This window comes from Porites lutea, chromosome 1 (genome assembly GCF_958299795.1).
Source record: "Porites lutea chromosome 1, jaPorLute2.1, whole genome shotgun sequence".
Taxonomy (NCBI): Eukaryota; Metazoa; Cnidaria; class Anthozoa; order Scleractinia; family Poritidae; genus Porites; species Porites lutea.
The window spans coordinates 52,865,039-52,886,011 of NC_133201.1; the positions used below are offsets into that span (position 1 = coordinate 52,865,039).

The 20,973-nt window shown below is 38.2% G+C and overlaps 2 protein-coding genes across 2 annotated transcripts; one reads left to right on the top strand and one right to left on the bottom strand.

Moving 5' to 3' along the window:
* Positions 1 to 960: 960 nt before the first annotated feature.
* LOC140921659 (probable ATP-dependent RNA helicase DDX10) lies at positions 961 to 17,257 on the bottom strand. Its single transcript, XM_073371668.1, has 21 exons — positions 17,115 to 17,257; positions 15,359 to 15,422; positions 14,749 to 14,879; positions 14,095 to 14,175; positions 13,681 to 13,758; positions 13,165 to 13,285; positions 12,754 to 12,868; positions 12,338 to 12,371; positions 11,957 to 12,019; positions 11,690 to 11,794; positions 10,124 to 10,286; positions 9,346 to 9,430; positions 8,010 to 8,111; positions 7,153 to 7,240; positions 5,900 to 5,988; positions 5,728 to 5,770; positions 4,763 to 5,008; positions 3,868 to 3,990; positions 2,532 to 2,768; positions 2,339 to 2,421; positions 961 to 1,424 (listed from the first exon to the last, which is right to left on the bottom strand). Exons 1-21 carry the CDS (start codon positions 17,238 to 17,240, stop codon positions 1,301 to 1,303), a joined length of 2,301 nt encoding a protein of 766 aa, XP_073227769.1. The 5' UTR covers positions 17,241 to 17,257; the 3' UTR covers positions 961 to 1,300.
* Positions 17,258 to 17,302: 45 nt separating this feature from the next.
* On the top strand, positions 17,303 to 19,351 carry LOC140921984 (cystatin-B-like). The gene is made up of 3 exons (XM_073372005.1): positions 17,303 to 17,496; positions 17,689 to 17,790; positions 18,786 to 19,351. Exons 1-3 carry the CDS (start codon positions 17,428 to 17,430, stop codon positions 18,912 to 18,914), a joined length of 300 nt encoding a protein of 99 aa, XP_073228106.1. The 5' UTR covers positions 17,303 to 17,427; the 3' UTR covers positions 18,915 to 19,351.
* The last annotated feature ends 1,622 nt before the right edge of the window (positions 19,352 to 20,973 follow it).

Here is a 20,973-nt window from a genome sequence, read left to right on the forward strand (position 1 = left end):
TAATCATTGAGATCAGCCGCCGTTCACCTTAAGGTTTAATTGCTCCCTTAAAGCCTCATTACAAAAAACAGTGGTCTTCGTCTCAGTCCCTCAACTATTATGTTCATGTGAGTGTACAGTTCCTTTCAACGAATGATCTCGTCTTCAGATTTTTGGGCGATTACTGAATCAAACTTACAAGGTGCTGCACCCGCAGGCTTTGTTAAGGCGGTGTTAAACGGGACAATTCGCAACGATGATAGTTTCAGCGCAACCCTGCAGACAACATTGTTGCGACGTTTTTGCGAGTTGGTACAATATTCTTCAAATATTGTTACCCTAAAAATCGTCGTTGCATATCGCCTCGCGAAAAATATATCACCTTTATCGATGAAAGCGACACTGAAACTATAGACGTTAAATAGACCAATGACTTTAAAAATTCCCCACCATTGTTAAGTGAATATTCCCGGTATATTCGTTCTTTTGACAGTTTCTGTTATTGATCTTTATTAAATAAATATGAAAGCTTTATTTCGCAAATTTGGCAGTTTCTGGAAAAGAAATAAGCGCCATGTTTCGAATAAGCCCCCCTCCCCCTTGTAGTCTTCTACACAGCCCTTTCTAGTGTCATTTGTGGGGAGGAGCGTTGCGTGACGACACCAAAAAGGGCTGTGTAGCAGACTACCCCCCTTGCGGTACCATAACTAGTAAATAAGCGCCCAGGGCTAGGTTGCATAAAACCTTGTTAAGCTAAGAGGGCTCTTAACGTTTGTTCTGGAACAATAACCAATTGTTTTGAAATAATAGTTGCGAGTTCCCTTAATCTTAAGATAGTTTTTGCAACCCGACCCAGGGCGTTAAATCGAACCAATCCAGTAATCCAATTCGATTTTCTACACGTATGTTTGAGATGAAATAAAAATCATGGTTAAAGTAAGTTGAATTAAGAATGAGCGTCATATCTGGTAAAGTTTTATGCTAATTTTCTAAACGTTTATTTGGGTCTTATTTCCATCAAAGACTACCACCTGCCTCCCGACGGCGGCCGGCGAAAGTTAACCTCAAGTTAAAACTGACAAGCCACAAGTTTTTGTCGTTTCAAGAAAAATGAACTGTTGTTAAAGATAGAAAAGCAAGTTTGTTGTGATATTGAACTTCCCACGTGAGATCCTCTCACTTTATTTTTCCAACAATATGTCTTGGACGAGCTCCGTTTGCCGGAAACGAAATAAGCATGATTGTCGCATTGTCGTGAACACTTTTCTTTCGTAGCGACAGACACAGGAATCATTCCCACTGGTTCCTCAGTATTCTCACTTTAAAAACCTGTCAATAATTGCATAGCTAATTCCTCGTCGTCAGCTAAAGAACTCTGAGGGCCCAAATCCAAAGTAACCTCCGAGATCCTGTCATTCTTTGCAAGGCGTTTCTTCTTCTTAGATCTAAGCAGCAAAAAGAAAAATACCAGCTGCGAGTAAGAAAATCTGGCATGGAGGGTCGTTCAAATCGTTTTACGCACTTAAACTGCCAAATTCTTTTGCCTTTTCTTTCAGAGAACTGTCTACAAATTACGTTAAAATCACAATGTATTCTTTTCGCCCAGATTTTATAGTCTTTGAATAAATCTGAGTTGTTTTCCATTTAACCTAATAGTCATCAACGTGATTCGCTACAAATTTCCCCTTGTAATATCCACGCTTTTAATCGGTGAGTTAATGAGAATGTGAAAATGAGCGATCATCATATAGAGGGTTAATTTCAGAAAAGAGGTGCTTTTTTAGGCTGGGCCTAACGCCTTCATGAAAACTTTCATGATAAATAGTGTTAAGATAAAAGCGTTGGGCAAACTGAACATGGCTTAGAAAAAGGTTTCGTTAGACACTGCCTTAACGCCGATTAAAAAACTGGCCCCAAATGAAATCTTATCGGCATGACGATTTTACCTGTGTTTTCGCAATTCCTGTGAAATTTGAAAACTATTTTCTCAGGCTCCCATGAGAAATTGTCTTTGGTGTTATTACAGATAACTAATTACATCTATAGCCCTTGAAAAGTGTAATAAAGAATGCCATATGGCTTAAAATATTCTGGTACAAGGTTTGTGTCCACTGAAATTAATCAATTTCCTGATGGATTCCGTCTTTAAGTACTTTCCCGATCAAAAAAGGATAAAACTTCAAATAATTGATACAACGGCTACCACGCAGTTTTCCCGCCAAAATGAACGCTGGTTAACGCGCGCGTTTCTTAGTCAAAAATTGATTTTTCGTAGTCGTCCTCGTCTTAGAATCTAAACGTCTCTACTTGTTTGTTCAAAACGCGTGAAGAACCCGTCAACACACAAAACTTATCATACCTTGTAGGTTGCTGCTCTTCATCGGAGTTATCGACATCAACTTCATTTTCACCGCCAGGAGCTAAACTGACACCAGGCAAACCCTAGATAAACATCACAAATGCTCAACGCGCTGACTACTAGACCACTTTGCCTTCTACGTGTTTTCGTTTACAGCTTCAAGAAAGAAAACATGAGAACACTGATTCATTACCTGTTCTTCACGGCGTCGTTTTTTCATTTTTCTTCGTTGTTCTTTATGTTTACTTTTGATCCGTTCTCTTTCTACCCCTCTGTCAATCAAATCTGCTTCACGCATTAAATCACGTGATTCTTCAACTGAGATGCCACCCACTTGAAGTTTGTTAATCTCTGCAAGAGGGACTGGCTCTAGTTCCTGATTGGATGGTTCAGAGTCACGTGAAAGAGGAACACCTTCAGTCTTCAATGGCTGAAAATGACGTGAACCTTTATTAGAATTTAGCAAGAAAAACCCTCAAAATTCTTGATAATATTGGACTCAAAATATTTGTCAGGAAGTTGTTTACCTTCTCATTCCCCGCAACCTCTCACAAAGCCTTGAATTAACGTACTAATTTTTAAACTAGGGGCGCAATTTAATCGACCAAATATTCCAGTTTTAAATGCAGAATGTTCCGCTTATCGTACGAAACATTTCATTTTGGTTACTTCAAAATTTTGTCAATATAAAGACAAACCTCAGAGGTAAAACTTAATTTTTGAAAATTTCTTGCTGACATTGTAAGGGGCTGTTTACATAGAGGGAGGAGATCCTAACACCAGGAAGATCCTAGAGGGCGGAAAAACTTACTTTCCGATGGGTTTAGAGGCAGGAATTTGGCTCCGTGTGGGTTACTTAGTAGAAAGGAATTAAAGATGGCGGGAGACAATAGCAAAAATGCAATATGGGCCCTTCTACTCTCTATACTGACGTGAATAACCTTTAAGTAGAAGCATCAAAATTATCAGCTCGTGGTGACGCCAAACGAAATGGTCGGCCTTTACTGACGTGTTTAGCCATTGAACGACCCGTTGCCATTTTTGTCTGGTTTGTCCCTAGTACTAGGATCTTCCTAATGAAAGCAATTTACATGTTGCCAGGATCAGTTTCTAGTGCTAGGATTTTCCGACCTCTCAGCTAAGAAGATCCCAGCATTTGGGACAAGTACAACCCTTTGCTGCATATAGACTGAATCTAATCGGGCGCGTTTCCCCTTTTCCGTCCCTTTCAAACGTCTGCCACGCGACGGACGATGAAACGCTTGCTCCTGCACGCATTAACAGGCTTGCAGTTCGTAGGGACGGGTCATAACAAAAAATCCCTCTCTTTTTCGCGCGAGATTTTCTTTTCGCTCCGCTCTACTAACTAAAGCCGCTCGGGGCAGGCTATTCATGACCCAGCCGATGTTGTCACACTGTAAAAGGGGTCATTTCACTGAAGTTTCAAGTAACAGAGGTTAAAAACACAGGAAAGGTGTTTATATAGTTGACTGACAAACGGAATATTTTTTCTTTAGCTTTAGCCTTACCTCTCCTTCTTCATCAAACACTATCTTTGTGTTTAACTTCACATTTTTATTGAGCAGTTTCTTGGCTGCAGCAATTTTTGTCTTGAGTTTTTTAGTTTTCAATTCATTTTCTTCCGTCTTCTCCTGAAAAAAAGTTGTGATTTGTTTGTGAAGCGTGGGAAGTCTCATGCTTGGCTCACTTACAAATACCCATAGACCCAATGCAAAAATGGCTGCTGGAATACTATTCTGTTGTTGAAATTAAATTAGCCTTGCCTCGTTTTTAACTATAAAATTTTAAAAGAAATTACAAAAAGAATACCTTAACTCAAGCGAGGCTAGTTATGATTCCAGAGATGAAGTTATGTGTACACAAAAAATCAAGTTATGAGATTCCAGAGATGATGTTATGTGTACACATAAAATCAGGGTTATGATTCCAAAAATGAGGTTATGTGTACACATAAAATCAGGTTATGATTCCAGAGATGATGTTATGTGTACACATAAAATCAGGTTATGATTCCAGAGATGATGTTGTGTGTACACATAAAATCAGGTTATGATTCCAGAGATGATGTTATGTGTACACATAAAATCAGGTTGTGATTCCAGAGATGATGTTATGTGTACACATACAATCAGGTTATGAGATTCCAAAGACGAGGTTATGTGTACACACAAAATCAGGTTATGAGATTCCAGAGATGATGTTATGTGTACACATAAAATCAGGTTATGATTCCAGAAAAATTATTTACTATGATCTCAAGAGTGCCATCACATCACTGCATGAATCAACACGTTTGATATTCCATAGCTTAAAGTTCTGTGTATCACAGCGGGAAATTAGCTTCTGTTAAGAGCTGTTAAAAGCTGAAGAATCAACTACAGCTCTAAGCATTAGCCATAATACCTGGTTTGCAAGTGGACCTGGGTCAAAGTTAACATGACGTTTCTTGAGAACCAGTAATTCATCTTGTTCACTGTTATCCGTTTCCTTTCCTTCCTCTTCTGAAGTATTTCCCAGATCTCTCTCATCACCACTCTTCTCATCACCAGTCTCATCATCACTGTTATTATCAAACAGCTGAGATGCATTTGTTTTGGTTGAGTCACTCGGAGATGTGTGATTAATCTTACCATATCTCTTCTCTGCTTTCTATATTAAGAAAAAAAGAATGGAATCAATCATTTTGAGCAGGGCTTGGAAAAAGTCCCGTCCAGTAATCCAGGACAAGTAGATTTTCTTGCTGGGCATGTAACTAATTTACAGCTTACTTGCCCAGTGGGCATTACGGTCCAGGCAAGGCATCCTTTAAAAATTTCTTAGCTAAGACAAGCAAGAAGTAGCCCTAGGCGAGAAAAATATGAGAGCTGCTTGCCCAGAGGACAAGCTGGAATTCAAGTTTTTCTAAGCCCCGCTGTGTGAGGTTAAGTGTGATACTACTGTAGGTCAGTGTTGTGTCAAATTGCGCTATGACTGTTTTGGGGGATGAATAATTTCTGACACAGCTCCCTGTGCAACTTTGTAATAGCCAACTGAATAACAAAGTGACAGCAGCTTCAAAACAGTCCCAAAGTGCAATGCGACACAACAGTTTCACTCTTTATAATGGTTACTTTGGAGATTGTTTTTTGACTGAGAAAAAAAAAAAGTTCAACAGAAGAGATCTATTTGGAGGCAACGTTTTCAAAAATCCAGCTAGATTAAAAATAGTTCATTTGGTTTATCAACTTATTTGATAAAAGCACATTCAAGTTTTGAATTAATCCAGCCTACATGTAGATGACCAATTAACAAGAAAGAGAAGAGAAAGCTCTTAACATTAAAATCATTCTTGCTGAAATTTTTCCTACCGACAGTGCCACCCAACCAACCTTTAAAAATCTAATTCGAGGTGGGTTTGGTAGTCCTAGAGACCTACAAAAAAACAAACAAACAAATAAGACATTATCATCACATGTATCTGTCACAGCTGCCCTATAAGGGCAGTTGATGAGAAGCGCAGCTACAGATTCCAGTTCATTACATTTCGTCATTGCAACTTACTGTGCATATTCGTCTAGAGGCAACTTGTTGACATCAAATATCTTTTTGTTGGACTGCAGGAAGACAGATCTAGCGTACGATACAATACTCTGTGGAGAAATTAAAGGTTCATAAATCCACACACTAGCCACGGGTGTCTCACACATCCACACTGTAGCCTGGGGACAGTCAAACCAGTAAACCTAGGTCTGGTTATTCAAGAATGAGGTTGGTAATAATAATAATATTAAATAAATTGACCTCAAAATGTTTTTAACTCTTCTTGTGCGAAAAGAAACAAAGTACTGTAAAATAACACTTAATGCCATTCCGTGTACCTGTTGCACAAGCATGCTAGATTTTGTCAAAAGCGGCTGTTTGTTAAAACAAAGGTGAAGACAATAAATAATAACTTCTTGGGAGAAGGTGTTTGTGACTGCTTGAAAGAGGTGACCATTTAATAGAGGGCAGTTTTACAGTAATTAGGGGAAATGATTTCCGGGACTTTGCTTAGGGGCCGCTTAATAGAAGGTAATCAATTTAATAGAGGTTTGCTTAACATAAGTTTGACTGTCTTTAGCATGAAAGGGCCAGAGTATTGTCTACTGCAGGTGTACACAATTTCTTTCATCTCTCAATGCAAGAATTGAAAGTTGAAAATTCTAAAAATGTAACATTCAGTATTGTAGTTCCTACAAGTCTCATTAAATTGCTATCAATTTGCTAACAATAAGTGCAGCGCCTGGGGAGAGGGGGGGGGGTACTTTAGGAATTTCTGGGTAGGGATGTGCCGCTGGGACCCTGGAACCCTTAACCTATACCAGAGCTAGTTCAGCTGAATTTTGCTACCCTTTACTAGAGTAAACTCCCCAAATCCCCCCTATCCTAGAGTAGCTGTTTTCCAGAAACTAATGAGGTCACTAGCACAGTCTAGCCAAAACAAAACCTTACACCAAAATCCCTAGTCTAGATAAAATCTTCAACGCGGAACTGATCAGTTTCCTGAAAAATGATACCCTATTCTAGACCCAAACGCTCTGATTTATATACCCTATCTTAGAGTAAACTGCTTGAAAACCATACCCTTCACAGCGGCACATACCTATATAGCCCATATATAGCAGTACCCCCCCAGGGTGCAGCGACCATTTTTAGATGAGTTAATTGGGTTATCATCTTCATCCTTAAGGCTGAGTTCCCTTTTGTCACGTGTGATTAAGAAAATAATCATGCAAACATGGCAACTCTCAGATTGATTTCATGGTTTTAGCTACCTTTTGAGCCCATTGTTTTATCTCCTGATCCTGGGCACAGAAGGCTTCAAGTTTCTTTTGAATTGAACCCAGTTTTTTGGGGTTAACTCTGCAAATGTAACAGATTTTAATTATAACAAAGATAAAAAGATATTAAAACAACATCCCATTGTTACTGAACAAAATATGACTGCTTTTATCTAAGCCTGTAAGCAAGCTCTTCAGTTGGAAATCCATGAGTTGAAGGTCATGGGAGGTGCCGCAAAAGATTTAACCTGCAAGCAAGCTGGATTTTGAGAGGCCTGTGAAATGAGCCATACAAGTGAATGGCTAAGATGCATCTCCTTTCACCTGCCACTCAAGTGTGATTTCTCACAACTCGTTTCACTAGCCACTCATACACAACTCTTTACCTTTTGCCATTCTTAAATAGAGAGTTTCCTTGCAGGTTACTTCAATCTGTCAGTCTACAATCTTTCCTTTATTTTACATGTTTTCACTTTTGTTGCCAGTATTTTTTTCTTTGCTGGAGATCAATGCTGCTGCATTCTAACTTTCATGCAATCCTCAATGTGGAACAAATAAACACTCGTTGAAAAAGCTGTTAGGAGTTATCTACTACACAAACTACATTTTAAATTTGTTATCAAGCAAGCATGAGCACTGAAACAGATTGCGAGTGATTATAGCTATGGCCTTGAATAAATAGGGGCAAACTTCTGCAATCACAGAATTGTGTTACAATGAATTCCTTTTCTACTTTGTTATTGTAAACCAGGCATACCATAAAGTAAAAAAAAATAGAGAAATTAAAAAAAAAAACTGGAAAATGCATATCTGAAAATTAAATAATATAGTACCATGATGTACTGTAGTACCTTATTTTGTTGATGGGTATTTTCTTTGCCTCTAGTGCCGTGATCATTTCTGATTCCTCGGAAGGTAATAAAACCAACAGAGATTGTCCGTTCTTGTGATACCTGATAAAGACAGAACTAATGATGTCAATAAAGTCACAAGTGATCAGATCAGAAAAAGGGTCCATCTTAGGCACCCTGGTGTCTGTTTTATGTTGGGTTATTTGGAAAATTGAGAATTTAATCTTTTCAGGGAGAAGGAATTAAATGTTTTGAGTTGCAAAAGTAGATTTACCACCATAGGGGATTGAGAAGATAATGCTTTGAGCGCTAGCCCTTTGTCACAGTGAATCCAGGCATAAACTGAGGTTCTGGGTAATCAACAACCTACTCCTCCTCTAAGTCACAATTAACACTTACTCATTTGTTAGGGAAAAACTTTGACTTAATGGAGGGGTGGGTGGTCAGTTACCCAGAAACCTCAACTGATCCTGGACTGACATAGGAATTGGAAATGTGAGTGGGTATTTTTGGGCGCTTTCCATTCAACAAAAAATCTGGTTTGAAATTTTGTAAATTTCATGTGTTCAGTGGAACGGTACATTCCGGTTGCACAGACCCAGCCCAAGCCACCATGTGTTTGGTTATTGTTCTCTGAAGCAGGATACAAAAGAGCGGTATTGGGGACAACAATTTTGTCAAATGGAAAGGACTTTTTGATCTGACCGGCCGAAATGACCGGACCAGTCAAAGTGGACCACCATCAAAGTTGGTCTCGAATATTCCAGTCAGACCAAACCAAAATGGTCTATTCCTTTTGATGTACCAAACCAAAATTTCCGGAATTTTGGGTTCAATGGAAAGTGCCATTTGTGCCAAATTTGCAATGTTTGAAAACCATATCAAACCAGAAGCTGGAAATGGTTTGGTATTAAGTATGAAGGGTTGAAGAGGCACAGTTGAATGCGAAGATCAAAAAATGGAGTACACATCACTTTTCGCTGTCCTTGGCCATGTTACCTTCCATATGATTTACTGAACCCCTTTGTTGATCAAATCAGCATTTGTCTGGAAGGGTATTCTGGGGGTCCAGGATTTGACCAAATATAGTGTGAGATTCGGGAGAACACAAAATTTCTTGACAGGATACAGGACTTCACTACTACTCAGGAAGAGGGACTTGCCAAAATCTTGGCAGGTATTGGGAAACAAACTCATATTTTGGGATAGAGATCTATTCATCTAAAACAGATGTCTTTGATATGGGATTTTTGTGAAAAAATGGCGGGAATGCAGGATCAGAACCCCCCTTCTAGACCCTGTGTCAGACCTGCTAAGTACCAGTTCAATCAATCACCTTGCAGTTCGTCCCGCTCTGTGTATGTATGTGTTAGCATCTTCTGGACAGTCAAGTTGAATCACCCAATGAACAGCAGGAATATCTAAAGAACATGAATGAAGATTTTAACAAAATTAATTACAACAACTTTTTTTCAAACCTGTCATTTACAACATACCTGTAAATAGAAGGACCAGCCCAGTCAAAATGTTTTGCAGTAATAGGAAGAAATAAACAAGAGCTGCAGGCAGCAAGCTTCAAACTTGTAGATCTTTATTTGACATTATTAATAGCCCACTTAATTTAAAACAGCAAAATTGCTAGCTGCCAGCCGTTAATGACTGGAATGAGGACGACCATGGCAGGGATAGCTCTGTTACTACTGCAGAGCAGGAGGTCAGGTTCGATTCCAAGGGTCAGACTAATACTCAGGGTCTTAAAATAACTGAGAAGTGAAGGTTCTATTAATAAGTGCTTAAGTAGCCCTGCAAATGGCTAAACCTTCATATGGCTCGGTTGACCCCGCAAAAGGGTGGTCCTGTCTCTGACTCCAGTAGGAGATGTAAAAAATTTGTGTTCCCAATAAAGAACTTTTGTGCTAATTACATAGAGTACCAAATCAAGTGCTCTGGCTTTTTCAAGGATGTTGTGGTAACAAGTATTCTTGATTGGCGACATGTATACAATGTACACATTTTTTTTTACTCCATGCAGTAACTAAATCATGTATATAATTGTATGTCCAGTCTGTACCTTATTCCCACATACAGACCAGTAAATTTAGTAAAAACCTCACCAAGTCCTCTAGCTGCAATATCCGTGGCAAATAACACTGCCTCAGTTTTCTTACAGAAGTCATTGTATATTGCCACTCTCTTAAGCTGCTTCTGTTTTCCATACAGGGCCATTAAAGGAATTCCAGGACGGAGGCGACGAAAAGATTCATAGATAAATTTGACCTGATGGTGAAGAAGAGTGTCATTAACGAAAGCTAAGAGATCAATACAATGAAAGTCAAAATATTGCTCTAGTTGCTGAAAGCCCCAGAGCACTTCTTTACAGAACCCTGTTTAATGGTAAGATGGCTTTGTACAATGATAAAATAGCCACAGTGGGTTTGACTCTAAAAGCAAGACGGCTTCAATGAGTTACACCTTAAGGGAAAATGCTACCTGCTTCTACCAGGGTGACTGATGGAGTCAGTATTTGTTGTAAAACTTTATGATAGAATCCACCAGGAAATTGAGTAATTTCAGTTTTCAGTCGATAAAACCTTGTACCAGAATAATTTAAACAGAATTGCTTTTGTTTTTACATTTTTTAAGGGCTATACATGTAGATATATATATATATAAGTTATCTGCAATAACACCAAAGATGGTTTCTCGTGGGAGCCCGAGAAAATAAAAGTCAAATTTCACAAGAATTGTGCAACTACAGGTAAAATTCAGAAAATTTCATGTGTAAGATATCATTTTGTGAAATTTGACATTTATTTTCTGGTACAAGGTTTTTGTCCACTGAAAATTAAAATTACTCAATTTCCTGATGGATTCAGTCTTAAAGTCCGCAACAAAACTCTGTGGTGTGAACATACAAATGAAACCTCTCTTTCATGTTACAGGGTTCTAAAAAAGTCCTGTAACCGAGACAAGTTGGTTTTCTTGCTGGGCAATTAACTAACTTTTCAAGCTTACTTGCCCAATGTGCTATGGTCTAGGAAAACCATCCTCTAATAAGATCATAAACTGAGACAAGTAAGTGAGCAAGCAAAATATTGAAGCTGCTTGCTCAAAGGACAAGCTGGAAATTGCAGTCTTTTTTAGAGCCCTGCGTTATCAGTCAACATTTTACAAAATAATTTAATTTGGAAATTTTCTTGGATCTCACTTTGGCCATAGCTGGGAATGAAACTCAGAGATTCCAACCCTCCTGATTTGATCGGGACTCTCCCGATTTGATACGTTGCCTCCCACTCCTCAGATTTTTATCAGATTCCCCTGATTTATCATAAAATTCTGAAAACAAGGGGAAAATTGCTTATATAAGCATTTTTTTAGCGATCTGAGTGTAAAACGTTAAGAATTACACTTTAATGTCTCGCTCAGACTCTCCTTGAACACTGCATGTTGTGCAGACTCATATAAAGGCCAGCAGTCTTACGCCATTAATTTTAGCAGCTCCAAAAATGGTGGACAAGTTCATGAGAAAGCTTCAGTGCAAAAAATACTCCCTGTTTTCCTTCAAAAGGGGTTGGAATCTCTGGAAACTGCCCCCTACCCATGTGAAGTGAATTCCAACCAATTAATTTATCAAATGCTCAGCATGGAATAAAATAAATTACAGTACATATGATTGTCACCTGTTTACAACTTGAAACAAATACAAGAATCTTGCTTTTGATGTGATTTCGGATAAAAGAAAAGAGAAAATCCAGTTTCTCTGGAAGTTCACAAATCATATAACTCTAAAAAGCAAGAAAAACATCATTTCAAAAGTGATATTATGTTAGTTACAAAAAAAGAAAACAAACACAAAAAACCTGACTTGGTCAGAGACTATACAAAATTATGTAAACCAAATGGAAGACAGGAAAGCGACTGTGTCAAAATAATTATTTCATTATTACCTGGGTAAGTCCTTTTGGAGTACTTGTTCTGGAATTTTCATGGACAGCAACATATTCAGGATCCTTAGGAAGAGATAAAATCATCTATGCGGTCATTATAATACATTTTACAGTCAAATTTAGTGACCTCTGAGGGAAGGAACAAGTGGCCCCTTAATAAAGGTTGGCTGATTATTTTAATAGAGGTTCAACTTCATTCATTTTTATTTGAACAATGTAATAATTTATTATGAGATAGCCAAAGTGGCTACCTCACTGTTCAAAATAAATTTCTACAATATGGCGCTAAATGTTTGAAAAATCATTAAGTATATTACTGTAAAGGTTCGACATTAGACACATGTTTTCTATCAAATTACTAATAGTACACAATTAAAATACCTGTAAGCTCAGCCTTGCTAAATCTTGTACTGATCTAAAAAGAGATTTGAGAGATTTGAAGGGAAGAGAATTAATTGAATACAATTTCTCAGTTATGGTTATGATGTGTATACAGCTGTAGTTCCATGATGCCACTAAAAGTTCTGTAAAGACTCTGTGTAGCACAGTCCTCATGACCATACAGTGAACATACGGAAGATGTCTGATCACTAACACAAAGTTCAAACTGTTGATGGAAAATTATTAATAGTGGCCCCAGTTAATTATGAGAGGTTCCAGCAATAGGACTTTGACTGGGAAAATCTAAGTGTTTTAGATAGTCATGATCACTTGTGGGCAGTGATTGCTAACAGGAGGTGGTTGACCATACCTGGAGGTTCAACAGTATTTAAAATCTGAATGTTCATGTACCGTACCTTGTTTGAGTTGCTGAGTACAACATGGTCTGTCTGTCCTCCGGAAGATTTTCTATAATGGCATTTAAAGTGGTGGCAAAACCTAGATCCAGAATCCTGTCAGCCTCATCTAGCACTACAAAAAAAAAAATGACAGGGTGCAATTATTGTCTAAGAGAAACAGTAAATTTTAGCTGAAATATTTTTCCATGACAATATTATGGCATATATTTTCCTGGTTAATAAACTTATTTTAAGGTATTTGTCTAATATGCCTTGACTAGAGTAGTAGTAGTTGTAGTGGTAATGGTAGTGGTAGTGGTAGTGGTAGTGGTAGTAGTAGTATTATTAGTGGTACTATGACTGCGTAGATGGTTTCTTGCCACACATTCAAGTAGCACTTTAAAAAGGCAGAGAAGAAAATATTGTTACCAAGAACTTGCAAAGAGTTGCAGGTGAAATCCGGTGTCTCGTCCATGTGCTGAAGCAGCCTTCCAGGTGTACAAACCACAATGTTTGTTTTTCTAATCCTCTCCTGCTCATGTTTCAGATCCTGTACGAGGACATAATCCCATGTCATAAATAAATAATGAACTACCTAATTATACATGTATTTACCCTCGGCAGTATTTATAGCACTAATGCTAGTGGGGCGGAGCAAATGTCTGAAAAAATAAATCAAATGAAACTAAACAGGATTAAGAATCCAAACTGGCCGGAGGCAAACCAGCCGGCTATTTACAGGCGTGGCCAAGAATTTGAACTTGGGACTTATATCAAGAACAAATCCAGTTTAATAGCAGTCAGGGTGGGACTTAAACTCTGGGCTTCCAAATGGCAAGTCCAGCTCTCTAACCACTCAGTCATGCTGCCTCCACTCAGTACCAAACCAAACTAAGGTCAAACTATAATATTATTATAATAAAATTGTTGAGAAATTTGACTTGCCTTGCCTCCAATAATTAGTCCTGCAGAGAGGTCATGTTTACAGCCAATCTTGCATAGTACTTCAAATGTTTGATATGCCTTCAAAAAAAGGTTTAAAAAACACAAAATTAAAATCATTAGGCTATTATTCATCTATTTTTTTTAATGACAAATAACATACTGTAACTGCATTAGTTAATTTTGAAAAAAACAAGAATAGTATATTAATAATAAAAGAATTAATTCAGTTTTGTATACAAAATTGTATTTCATTTGCATGGTTTTGTCTCAGTAACTCAATTAAAAACTACATGGTAGAAGAAAATAATGTTATATTTTAAAAATAAGATTATTCTATTAAAAATTATGAACGAGGTAAATCTAGAAGGAAATATTTTCAAAACAAAAAAAGCATAAATCATTACAGCTCCTTACTAATTCACGTGTAGGAGAGATGATAAGAGCACCTAAACCATCAACTGATGTCCATCGTTGCCTCCACAGTGCTTCAATTACCTGCCAAGAGTGATAAAATATTATTTTTCACTGTTTTTTATTATTTTATGACAAAACTTATTTATTTTATAATTAAAATAATCAAGTATTTATAAATATTTATTTATTTATTCATATATTTCATTATTTTTTTAAATTTTATTTTATGACATACTTAAAGAAAAATCCAGGTAGATCTTCTTTGATGATAAACTCTCTCACCTATCATGACTGATAATGAAAGATATCATTTATCACACAATTGTGAGAATAAAAGATGTTGTTTTTTGTTTCTCAAGATGGTCTTTGTTATTGATAGTGACATTTAGACTGAGAATTACTGGCCTTCATCAGGTGATGGTAACATTTTGCTGTGCAGGACTAAAACTAGCACCGTGGTTTCTGGTAATTGAGTGAGTCAATCACTAACAACCACAGAGCTACTAATACTGAAGCACTGCAGCACATGGTCTAACACCCAGGCCTGATTGAAGGCCAGCCAAGTGGGTCATAGGTTTAAACGTTCAGATCAATAAAATAAAGGGGGGCAAAACAACAAACAAGCCCTACACTGTATCATTAATGATCTCTTACGGGAATAAGGAATGCCAGTGTTTTTCCAGAACCAGTCTTTGCTGCCCCCAGGACATCACAGCCTTTTAATGAAAGTGGGATTCCAGCCCTCTGGATATCAGTTGGAATCTGATAGCCTGCACCTTGCAGACCTAACAAATTAAGAAAAGAATAACTTAACTTTACCAAAGGACTCTGGGAGCGAGGTTATAACATTGCAGTCTGTCAAGACCTGGTTTCCATATAACTAGAGCACATTGTCAAAAATACTCATTAAGTTTGACTTGACAAAAAAAACAAAACAGATGACTTCACAGGGTGTGATGTTGACATGTAAATTTTGGACACTTAAGTCTCTTTATATCTAGTTTTTGGTTTAAGTATGGTGATCTGCCTACTACTTTTTAGTTTGTTGGCCTCTGGGTGACACTTTAACGCATCCTGCCAGTCTGATGGGAAAAAGATGATATGGGTGTTTTCTGATCAGCCAACAGTTTCGTCTTTTTTGTTTTGCTTTCTTGGTGGCCAGTTGCTCTCAATCTCTCAACAGTCTTGTAACTGAAATTTAATGTCCATATCTATAACGATATGATGTTGTCAGTTTGTAAGCACATAAAACCAAGCACTACACCTTGAAGTGTTCTTTGTGAAAGAGGTAGATCAGAAAACTTTGATGGTGGAACAGAACAGTCAAGCTGAAAAAATGTAACAAAGCATAAAATATTAATGAGTTAGGTTACTACATGACTAGGGTTTTCCATAAGATTTTAAGTACGTAGGAAAGCTTTGGAGTGGGGGGAAAAGGAAAACCTCGCAGCAAAGGCGCAAGTTTCTGGAAAAATTTTGAAATCTGGGCCTCTCAGAATACATTTCCAGCATTTTGGAGCAAAAATTAGAGTGTTTGAACAGAACACAGATATCATTAAATTTTGGCTTTTTTATTCAGTGACAGCACATGAACACTCTATTTAATCTAGAATAATTTCCAAAGAAAAGTAGGCGGCGAGTTCCATAAAATAGCAGGCAAATTTCGCTGGCAACCAACTCTTATTGCAAACCCTGATGACTGATCCTCAGTGTGTCCATGAGCTCATTTACAACTGTAAGAAAACTTTTTTAACCGTCATCTTTAAAAAATATACAATATTAAATTTAAACCCATCGACAATAAATGGGAGTGGGGAAGGTGCCTGGTCAAACTAAGGGAGCTGCAAGGGAGCCTGGAAGGTACTCATGACAGCCATGTGGGAGGTAAGCACCAGGCACCTTCACACTGAGAACCTCAGTGGAGAAATGCAAAGATACTTTACATTTAAGACATCCAACAGGAAGAGAGGGCTCGCAGCAAAAACAGCTTAAGCTACCACATGCGAAGGCAACGTGAGCAAAATGACTGACCTCAGCAAAAACACTGTAAAATTTCTAGAGCCCAGCAAATTCCCAAAACCACCCCATAAATGGAGACTGCTGCCCAGCAATAGGCTGTCAAAAAGTTTTTTAAGTAGCAGGCTGATAATGAATAGTAGGTGGCTTTGGAACTCGCACCAAAGGCACAAGTTCTTGAAGGCCGAGGCATCTAGGGACAGTTTGATATTTAGAGTATCAGAAATGGCATTTCCAGGGGTTTTCAAGAGGTATTTTCCACTGCGGATGCTATGTTGTTTCGTCAGAATACTCGCAAGAATGGGAACAAAGGTATCAAAATGTCCACAACATTGCATGGTTTGAAAGTTTCACAGATCTAAACCTGTTTAAATATGCCTTCAATGTCATTCAAAACTGGAACATGGATGCTTTACAATTTTATTCGATGGAGCTTATTTTGTGTTAGCAGTTATGGTAGAAGGAGTAGCCCGCGAACAGCAGACGTTTCTCCTCGCTCATCCCCTCTGAGGGACGTTTCGCGAGGAGGAAAGGAGATGAAAGCAGCTGGCTAAGGATGGCTAACTAGCTGGCGGTTTTGGCCGGCTACCAGCCCTTATTGACGGCCCTGCAGCATTGTCTTGTGTTTAACCTCGCCTAAATTTCATTTAGCCACTTTTAAAGTTATAAAAATAAGCGCATTTAAAAATAAGCGCATATGTACAGTGTTGTACAAGGCTATAGCTAGAAAATAATAATCTGTTTATTCTCTAGAAAACCTTCAAGTTAAAAAACCTGGTGAGTGATTAACAAAAGATTTAAAACTCGCCTGACATCATTTATAATCACACTGAAGTGTGGACGAACGCTTATTTTCCACATTCTTCTTTTTCTTTTTCTTTTTTTTTTACTTTTCATGCACATTTTTTCATTTTAACTTGAGCACATGCATGAGTTAAAATGGTTTTTTAAAGCTTTTCGTTGGAAGCTTTACAGCGCTTGTTTACAGTATAATCATGACTTACATCTCTACAACGAGCTTCTATCTCCTTTATTTCCACATCTTCCTTTTTCCATAGTTCTCGACGTCTTATCCTACGAGCTTTTTCCGATTTTTTCCACCTCAACTTCTTCTCGTTGCCGTCCGCCATGTTCCTTGGTAGCCAAGCCTGCCAGTAACACTTGGTGACCTCGCAAGGACAATACAAAGTCAGATGTTAGGTCAGATGACTGTCACACAGATTAGAGTCACTTTCTAATTTTGCTTATGAATAGGCATTTTTCAGTTTTTGTGAGGAAAGGCTGTAGTTAGCAACTTCTGTTAATTCCTATATCAAGATGGCTATGTGTGGTGGAACAAGTGGTCTCAAACCAGCCACCGAGGCGGAGCAAAAGATTTGCGATGAGGTCTGTTTGAATCGCTTTGTGTGACGTTTAGTGGCACTTTAATTTTCACAGTAGAAACGAGGCCTCTATAGCTAGCAGAGAAAGAGTAGCTTCTTTGAGAAACAAGATTTAGACACCTCACCTTTGACCGATTTGCCTCTAAGTTTTCGTTGTTACATTGTAAAGATGTGTTTCTGCTTGCTTCTGTCTCAGGTGAAAAGTAAAGCGGAGGAAAAAGCAGGAACAAAATTCAGTCAATTTGTAGCCAAGTCTTTTAAAACTCAGGTTGTAGCTGGAACAAATTACTTTATTAAGGTAAGTTCATCACTGGTCCATTTATTATAAATTGTCAATATAACAACACTGTCATCACAATTTTCGTATGGATGACTGTCATATTTTAAGGATGAAATTTGTTGGCAAAAAAATAATGAATAACGAGTGTCAATTTTTTTATGACTTCTTTAAAGTGTTCAGTGTAGCCTGAGTAACCAGCCAACACACTGTGACATCACTAACAGTTTCCCTGCAAAGTGAAGTCTGACGAATAACTACAGAAATCCCATACTGATGATGTACATTTATGACTACCAAGTTCTGGGTAGTGCTTCTGATTGGTTGGAAATTTGCTTCAGCCAATCAGAAACACTTGCCACATCTAGGTCTTGTTGTTCAGACATCATTTCGTGGGAAACTGTTGGTGACATTGTAGAATGCTGTCTGTTTTCTCAGGCTATGAGGCACTCTACTTATGATTATAAAAATGTGGCCCTTAACCTTTTTGGAAGTCACCAGGAGCCTATAACCTGGAGTGAGCAACCCCTACACTGAGCCTATGCAATGGCACTTACACAGAACAATTATTTTTTGCTTTGTTTAAGTTAGAGTAGTACGTTTTCCTGCAAAAATGGAAGACCTGCCCAAAAGTGTTTCCTTCTGTAGTATGACACATGAAAAAGTGTAATCTGCATATTGACGTAACACCTCAAAGATACCCTTTTCTAATGCTGACTGCTTTGTAGTCTTATTGGACAGTTGAAATTCATGGGAAAATGTATCCAAAAACAATATACTGGCCATCTATGAAATTACTTTGACAAGAATACACGAGAGATTCTAGCTGGCTCTGGGTTGTTATGCCCCTAGTAATGATACTCTATAGTGAGATTACTCACTCTCCCCTCCCCCACCAGTTTCAAGGCCAAAATGTTATAAGTTTGGGTGTTTTTGCAACTTCTTTTAGTTACATCACAGCTCCAAAGACATGATCACTTCCTTTCATAATCTAACCTGGTGATTCATAATTCCAGGTTGATGTTGGCAATTCTTCGTTTGTGCACTTGCGTGTTTATCAGACCCTGCCACATGCTGGATCTACCATTGAACTTACTAACATCAAGACTGGATTAAAGGAAGATGACAACTTAGATTACTTCTAATCATTACTGAAGAAATCTAGTATTTGAAAATTAAAAGGTTCATGAAATGGCACTACAAGTTAAAATTTTTTGAATAATAGGATCTTTCTATCTATACGAAGGTCCAATAAAATGTGTTACCATGTATGGGTTTTAATCGAATTTTTAAATAAAATATTTCGATATAATCTTGTTAATCACTGTTACGATTGAGCAGAAGTGATCATGATATCACACATCAGCTTTTCAAACAGCATGGATTATTTTATTTAGATGGATTTATTTATTTATATGCAATGTTCATACTGACAGGCAAGTCCAATTTCGCTAATGCTTAACAATGGAAGCCTGTTAAACTAATGAATAAACTGACATACTCTTGACCAATTTACTAACATAAAATTATGACTGTATGAATGATTTGGATTCATTGAATAAATAACTAATTTATTAACATATGAATGAGCTATAAATTTTCTCATGTAATTGTTTAACTAGTTCATACATTCTCCTCCACTAGCTATAAAATTGCAGCTTTAGATCCTTCTTTATTGAAAGAGATGGTTCCTTGCTTAAGTAGAAGGGTAATTTATTACATGTTCTGCCCCACTGTAGTGAAACGAAATTTAATGTTTAACAGTCGTTGCAAGGGTCAGAGACAACATACGTATTCCGGGTTTTGTAATCGTAGAAACTGTGCAAATATTAGAAATCTGCAGAAGGAAATGGGTACCGGGTCATTACGCACTCAAAGATTAAGTGGTTTGAAACCCTTTTTGTGCGAGATACTGATAGTTGCTAAGAGTGCAATCTATTTCATGCTGCAGGATTTGGACTATCAGGGGTACTGATGGTTATTTTCGTTGCTGGTATAAACTTTTCAGAGCCCTCATTTTGCATTTGTTGAACACGCTATTACATCTAGCCTACGAACGGCAGACGTTTTTCCTCCCTCATCGCCGCTGAGGGATGTTTCACGAGGAGAAACGTCCTTCAGCGGCGATGAGCTGGTAGAATCGTCTGCCGTTCGCAGGCTATATTACATAGTAAAATGTTGGTTGTATGCGGGCGCTGTGTCAATTTTGTCACTAGGGTGAGTGCAATGGCTCCCAGACTCAACATCACATCCCCCAATGTGAGGTGGGTATGCCTAAATGGAGGGTCATCAGACGGACGCCAACTTCGCTGGGGAAACGTGCCAAACCTCCACACCAAATGAATACAAACATAAACAGGGTGTAGAGACCTGACCTGGTCAGTTGTTTTCAATTGTTTAATGGGGAAATGTTTGTTGTTGAAGGAGAAGAGATCGACCTCGATTTTCTCCCATGACTTCGAGGGCGTCTCGACAAGGATGAGGGTTCCTGGTTGACTTGCTGCAAACTTCCTGCAGGTTTCACACCTTGCGATCATCTCTTTGATTTCAGAATTCAAATTCACACTGGCTCGCCCTTTTCGTAAAAGCAGGATTCTTCTCCCATGTGAGACGAGTGAACTCTTTCTTTAATTTCCCATCGCAGCGCTTGCGGTACTACAGCTATCTCACTCCTGATTATTAGACAGTCATGAACAGACAGTTCATCTCTCAGAAGTACGGTGGCTCTGATGAGGTACAGACGATACGCAGCGTCTTTTCTCTCAGTGGACAATCCTCGCAGTGTAAATGATGGATTTAAGGATTTGTAGCATCTCGTCTCCCGCCTGATCCCTTGCAAGTCGCAGATATAAGATTGGAAGAAAGCTAGCTATGATACCTGGTTCAAATTAAAACAAAACTGAATACAAGACTGGCAATACGGCAAAGGGTTTATAAATTTATTTGAGGCCAATATTTCGGCTAACATTATTAGCCTTCCTCAGGGCCGGAACTACACTAAAGGAGGATATTATAACGGCTCCTCAGATTTGAATTTAAATTTACATAAGAGGCTAATGATAAAATATAAATGAGAACAATAGATAGCATGGTGGGTAGGTAAATGATTCCGAGCGTAGCAACTTTATATTCTTGTCGCGCGCGAAGCGCGCGCGCAGGAAGATTTTTCACCGAAACTCCTCCGGAGCGAGAACGCCGACTTCA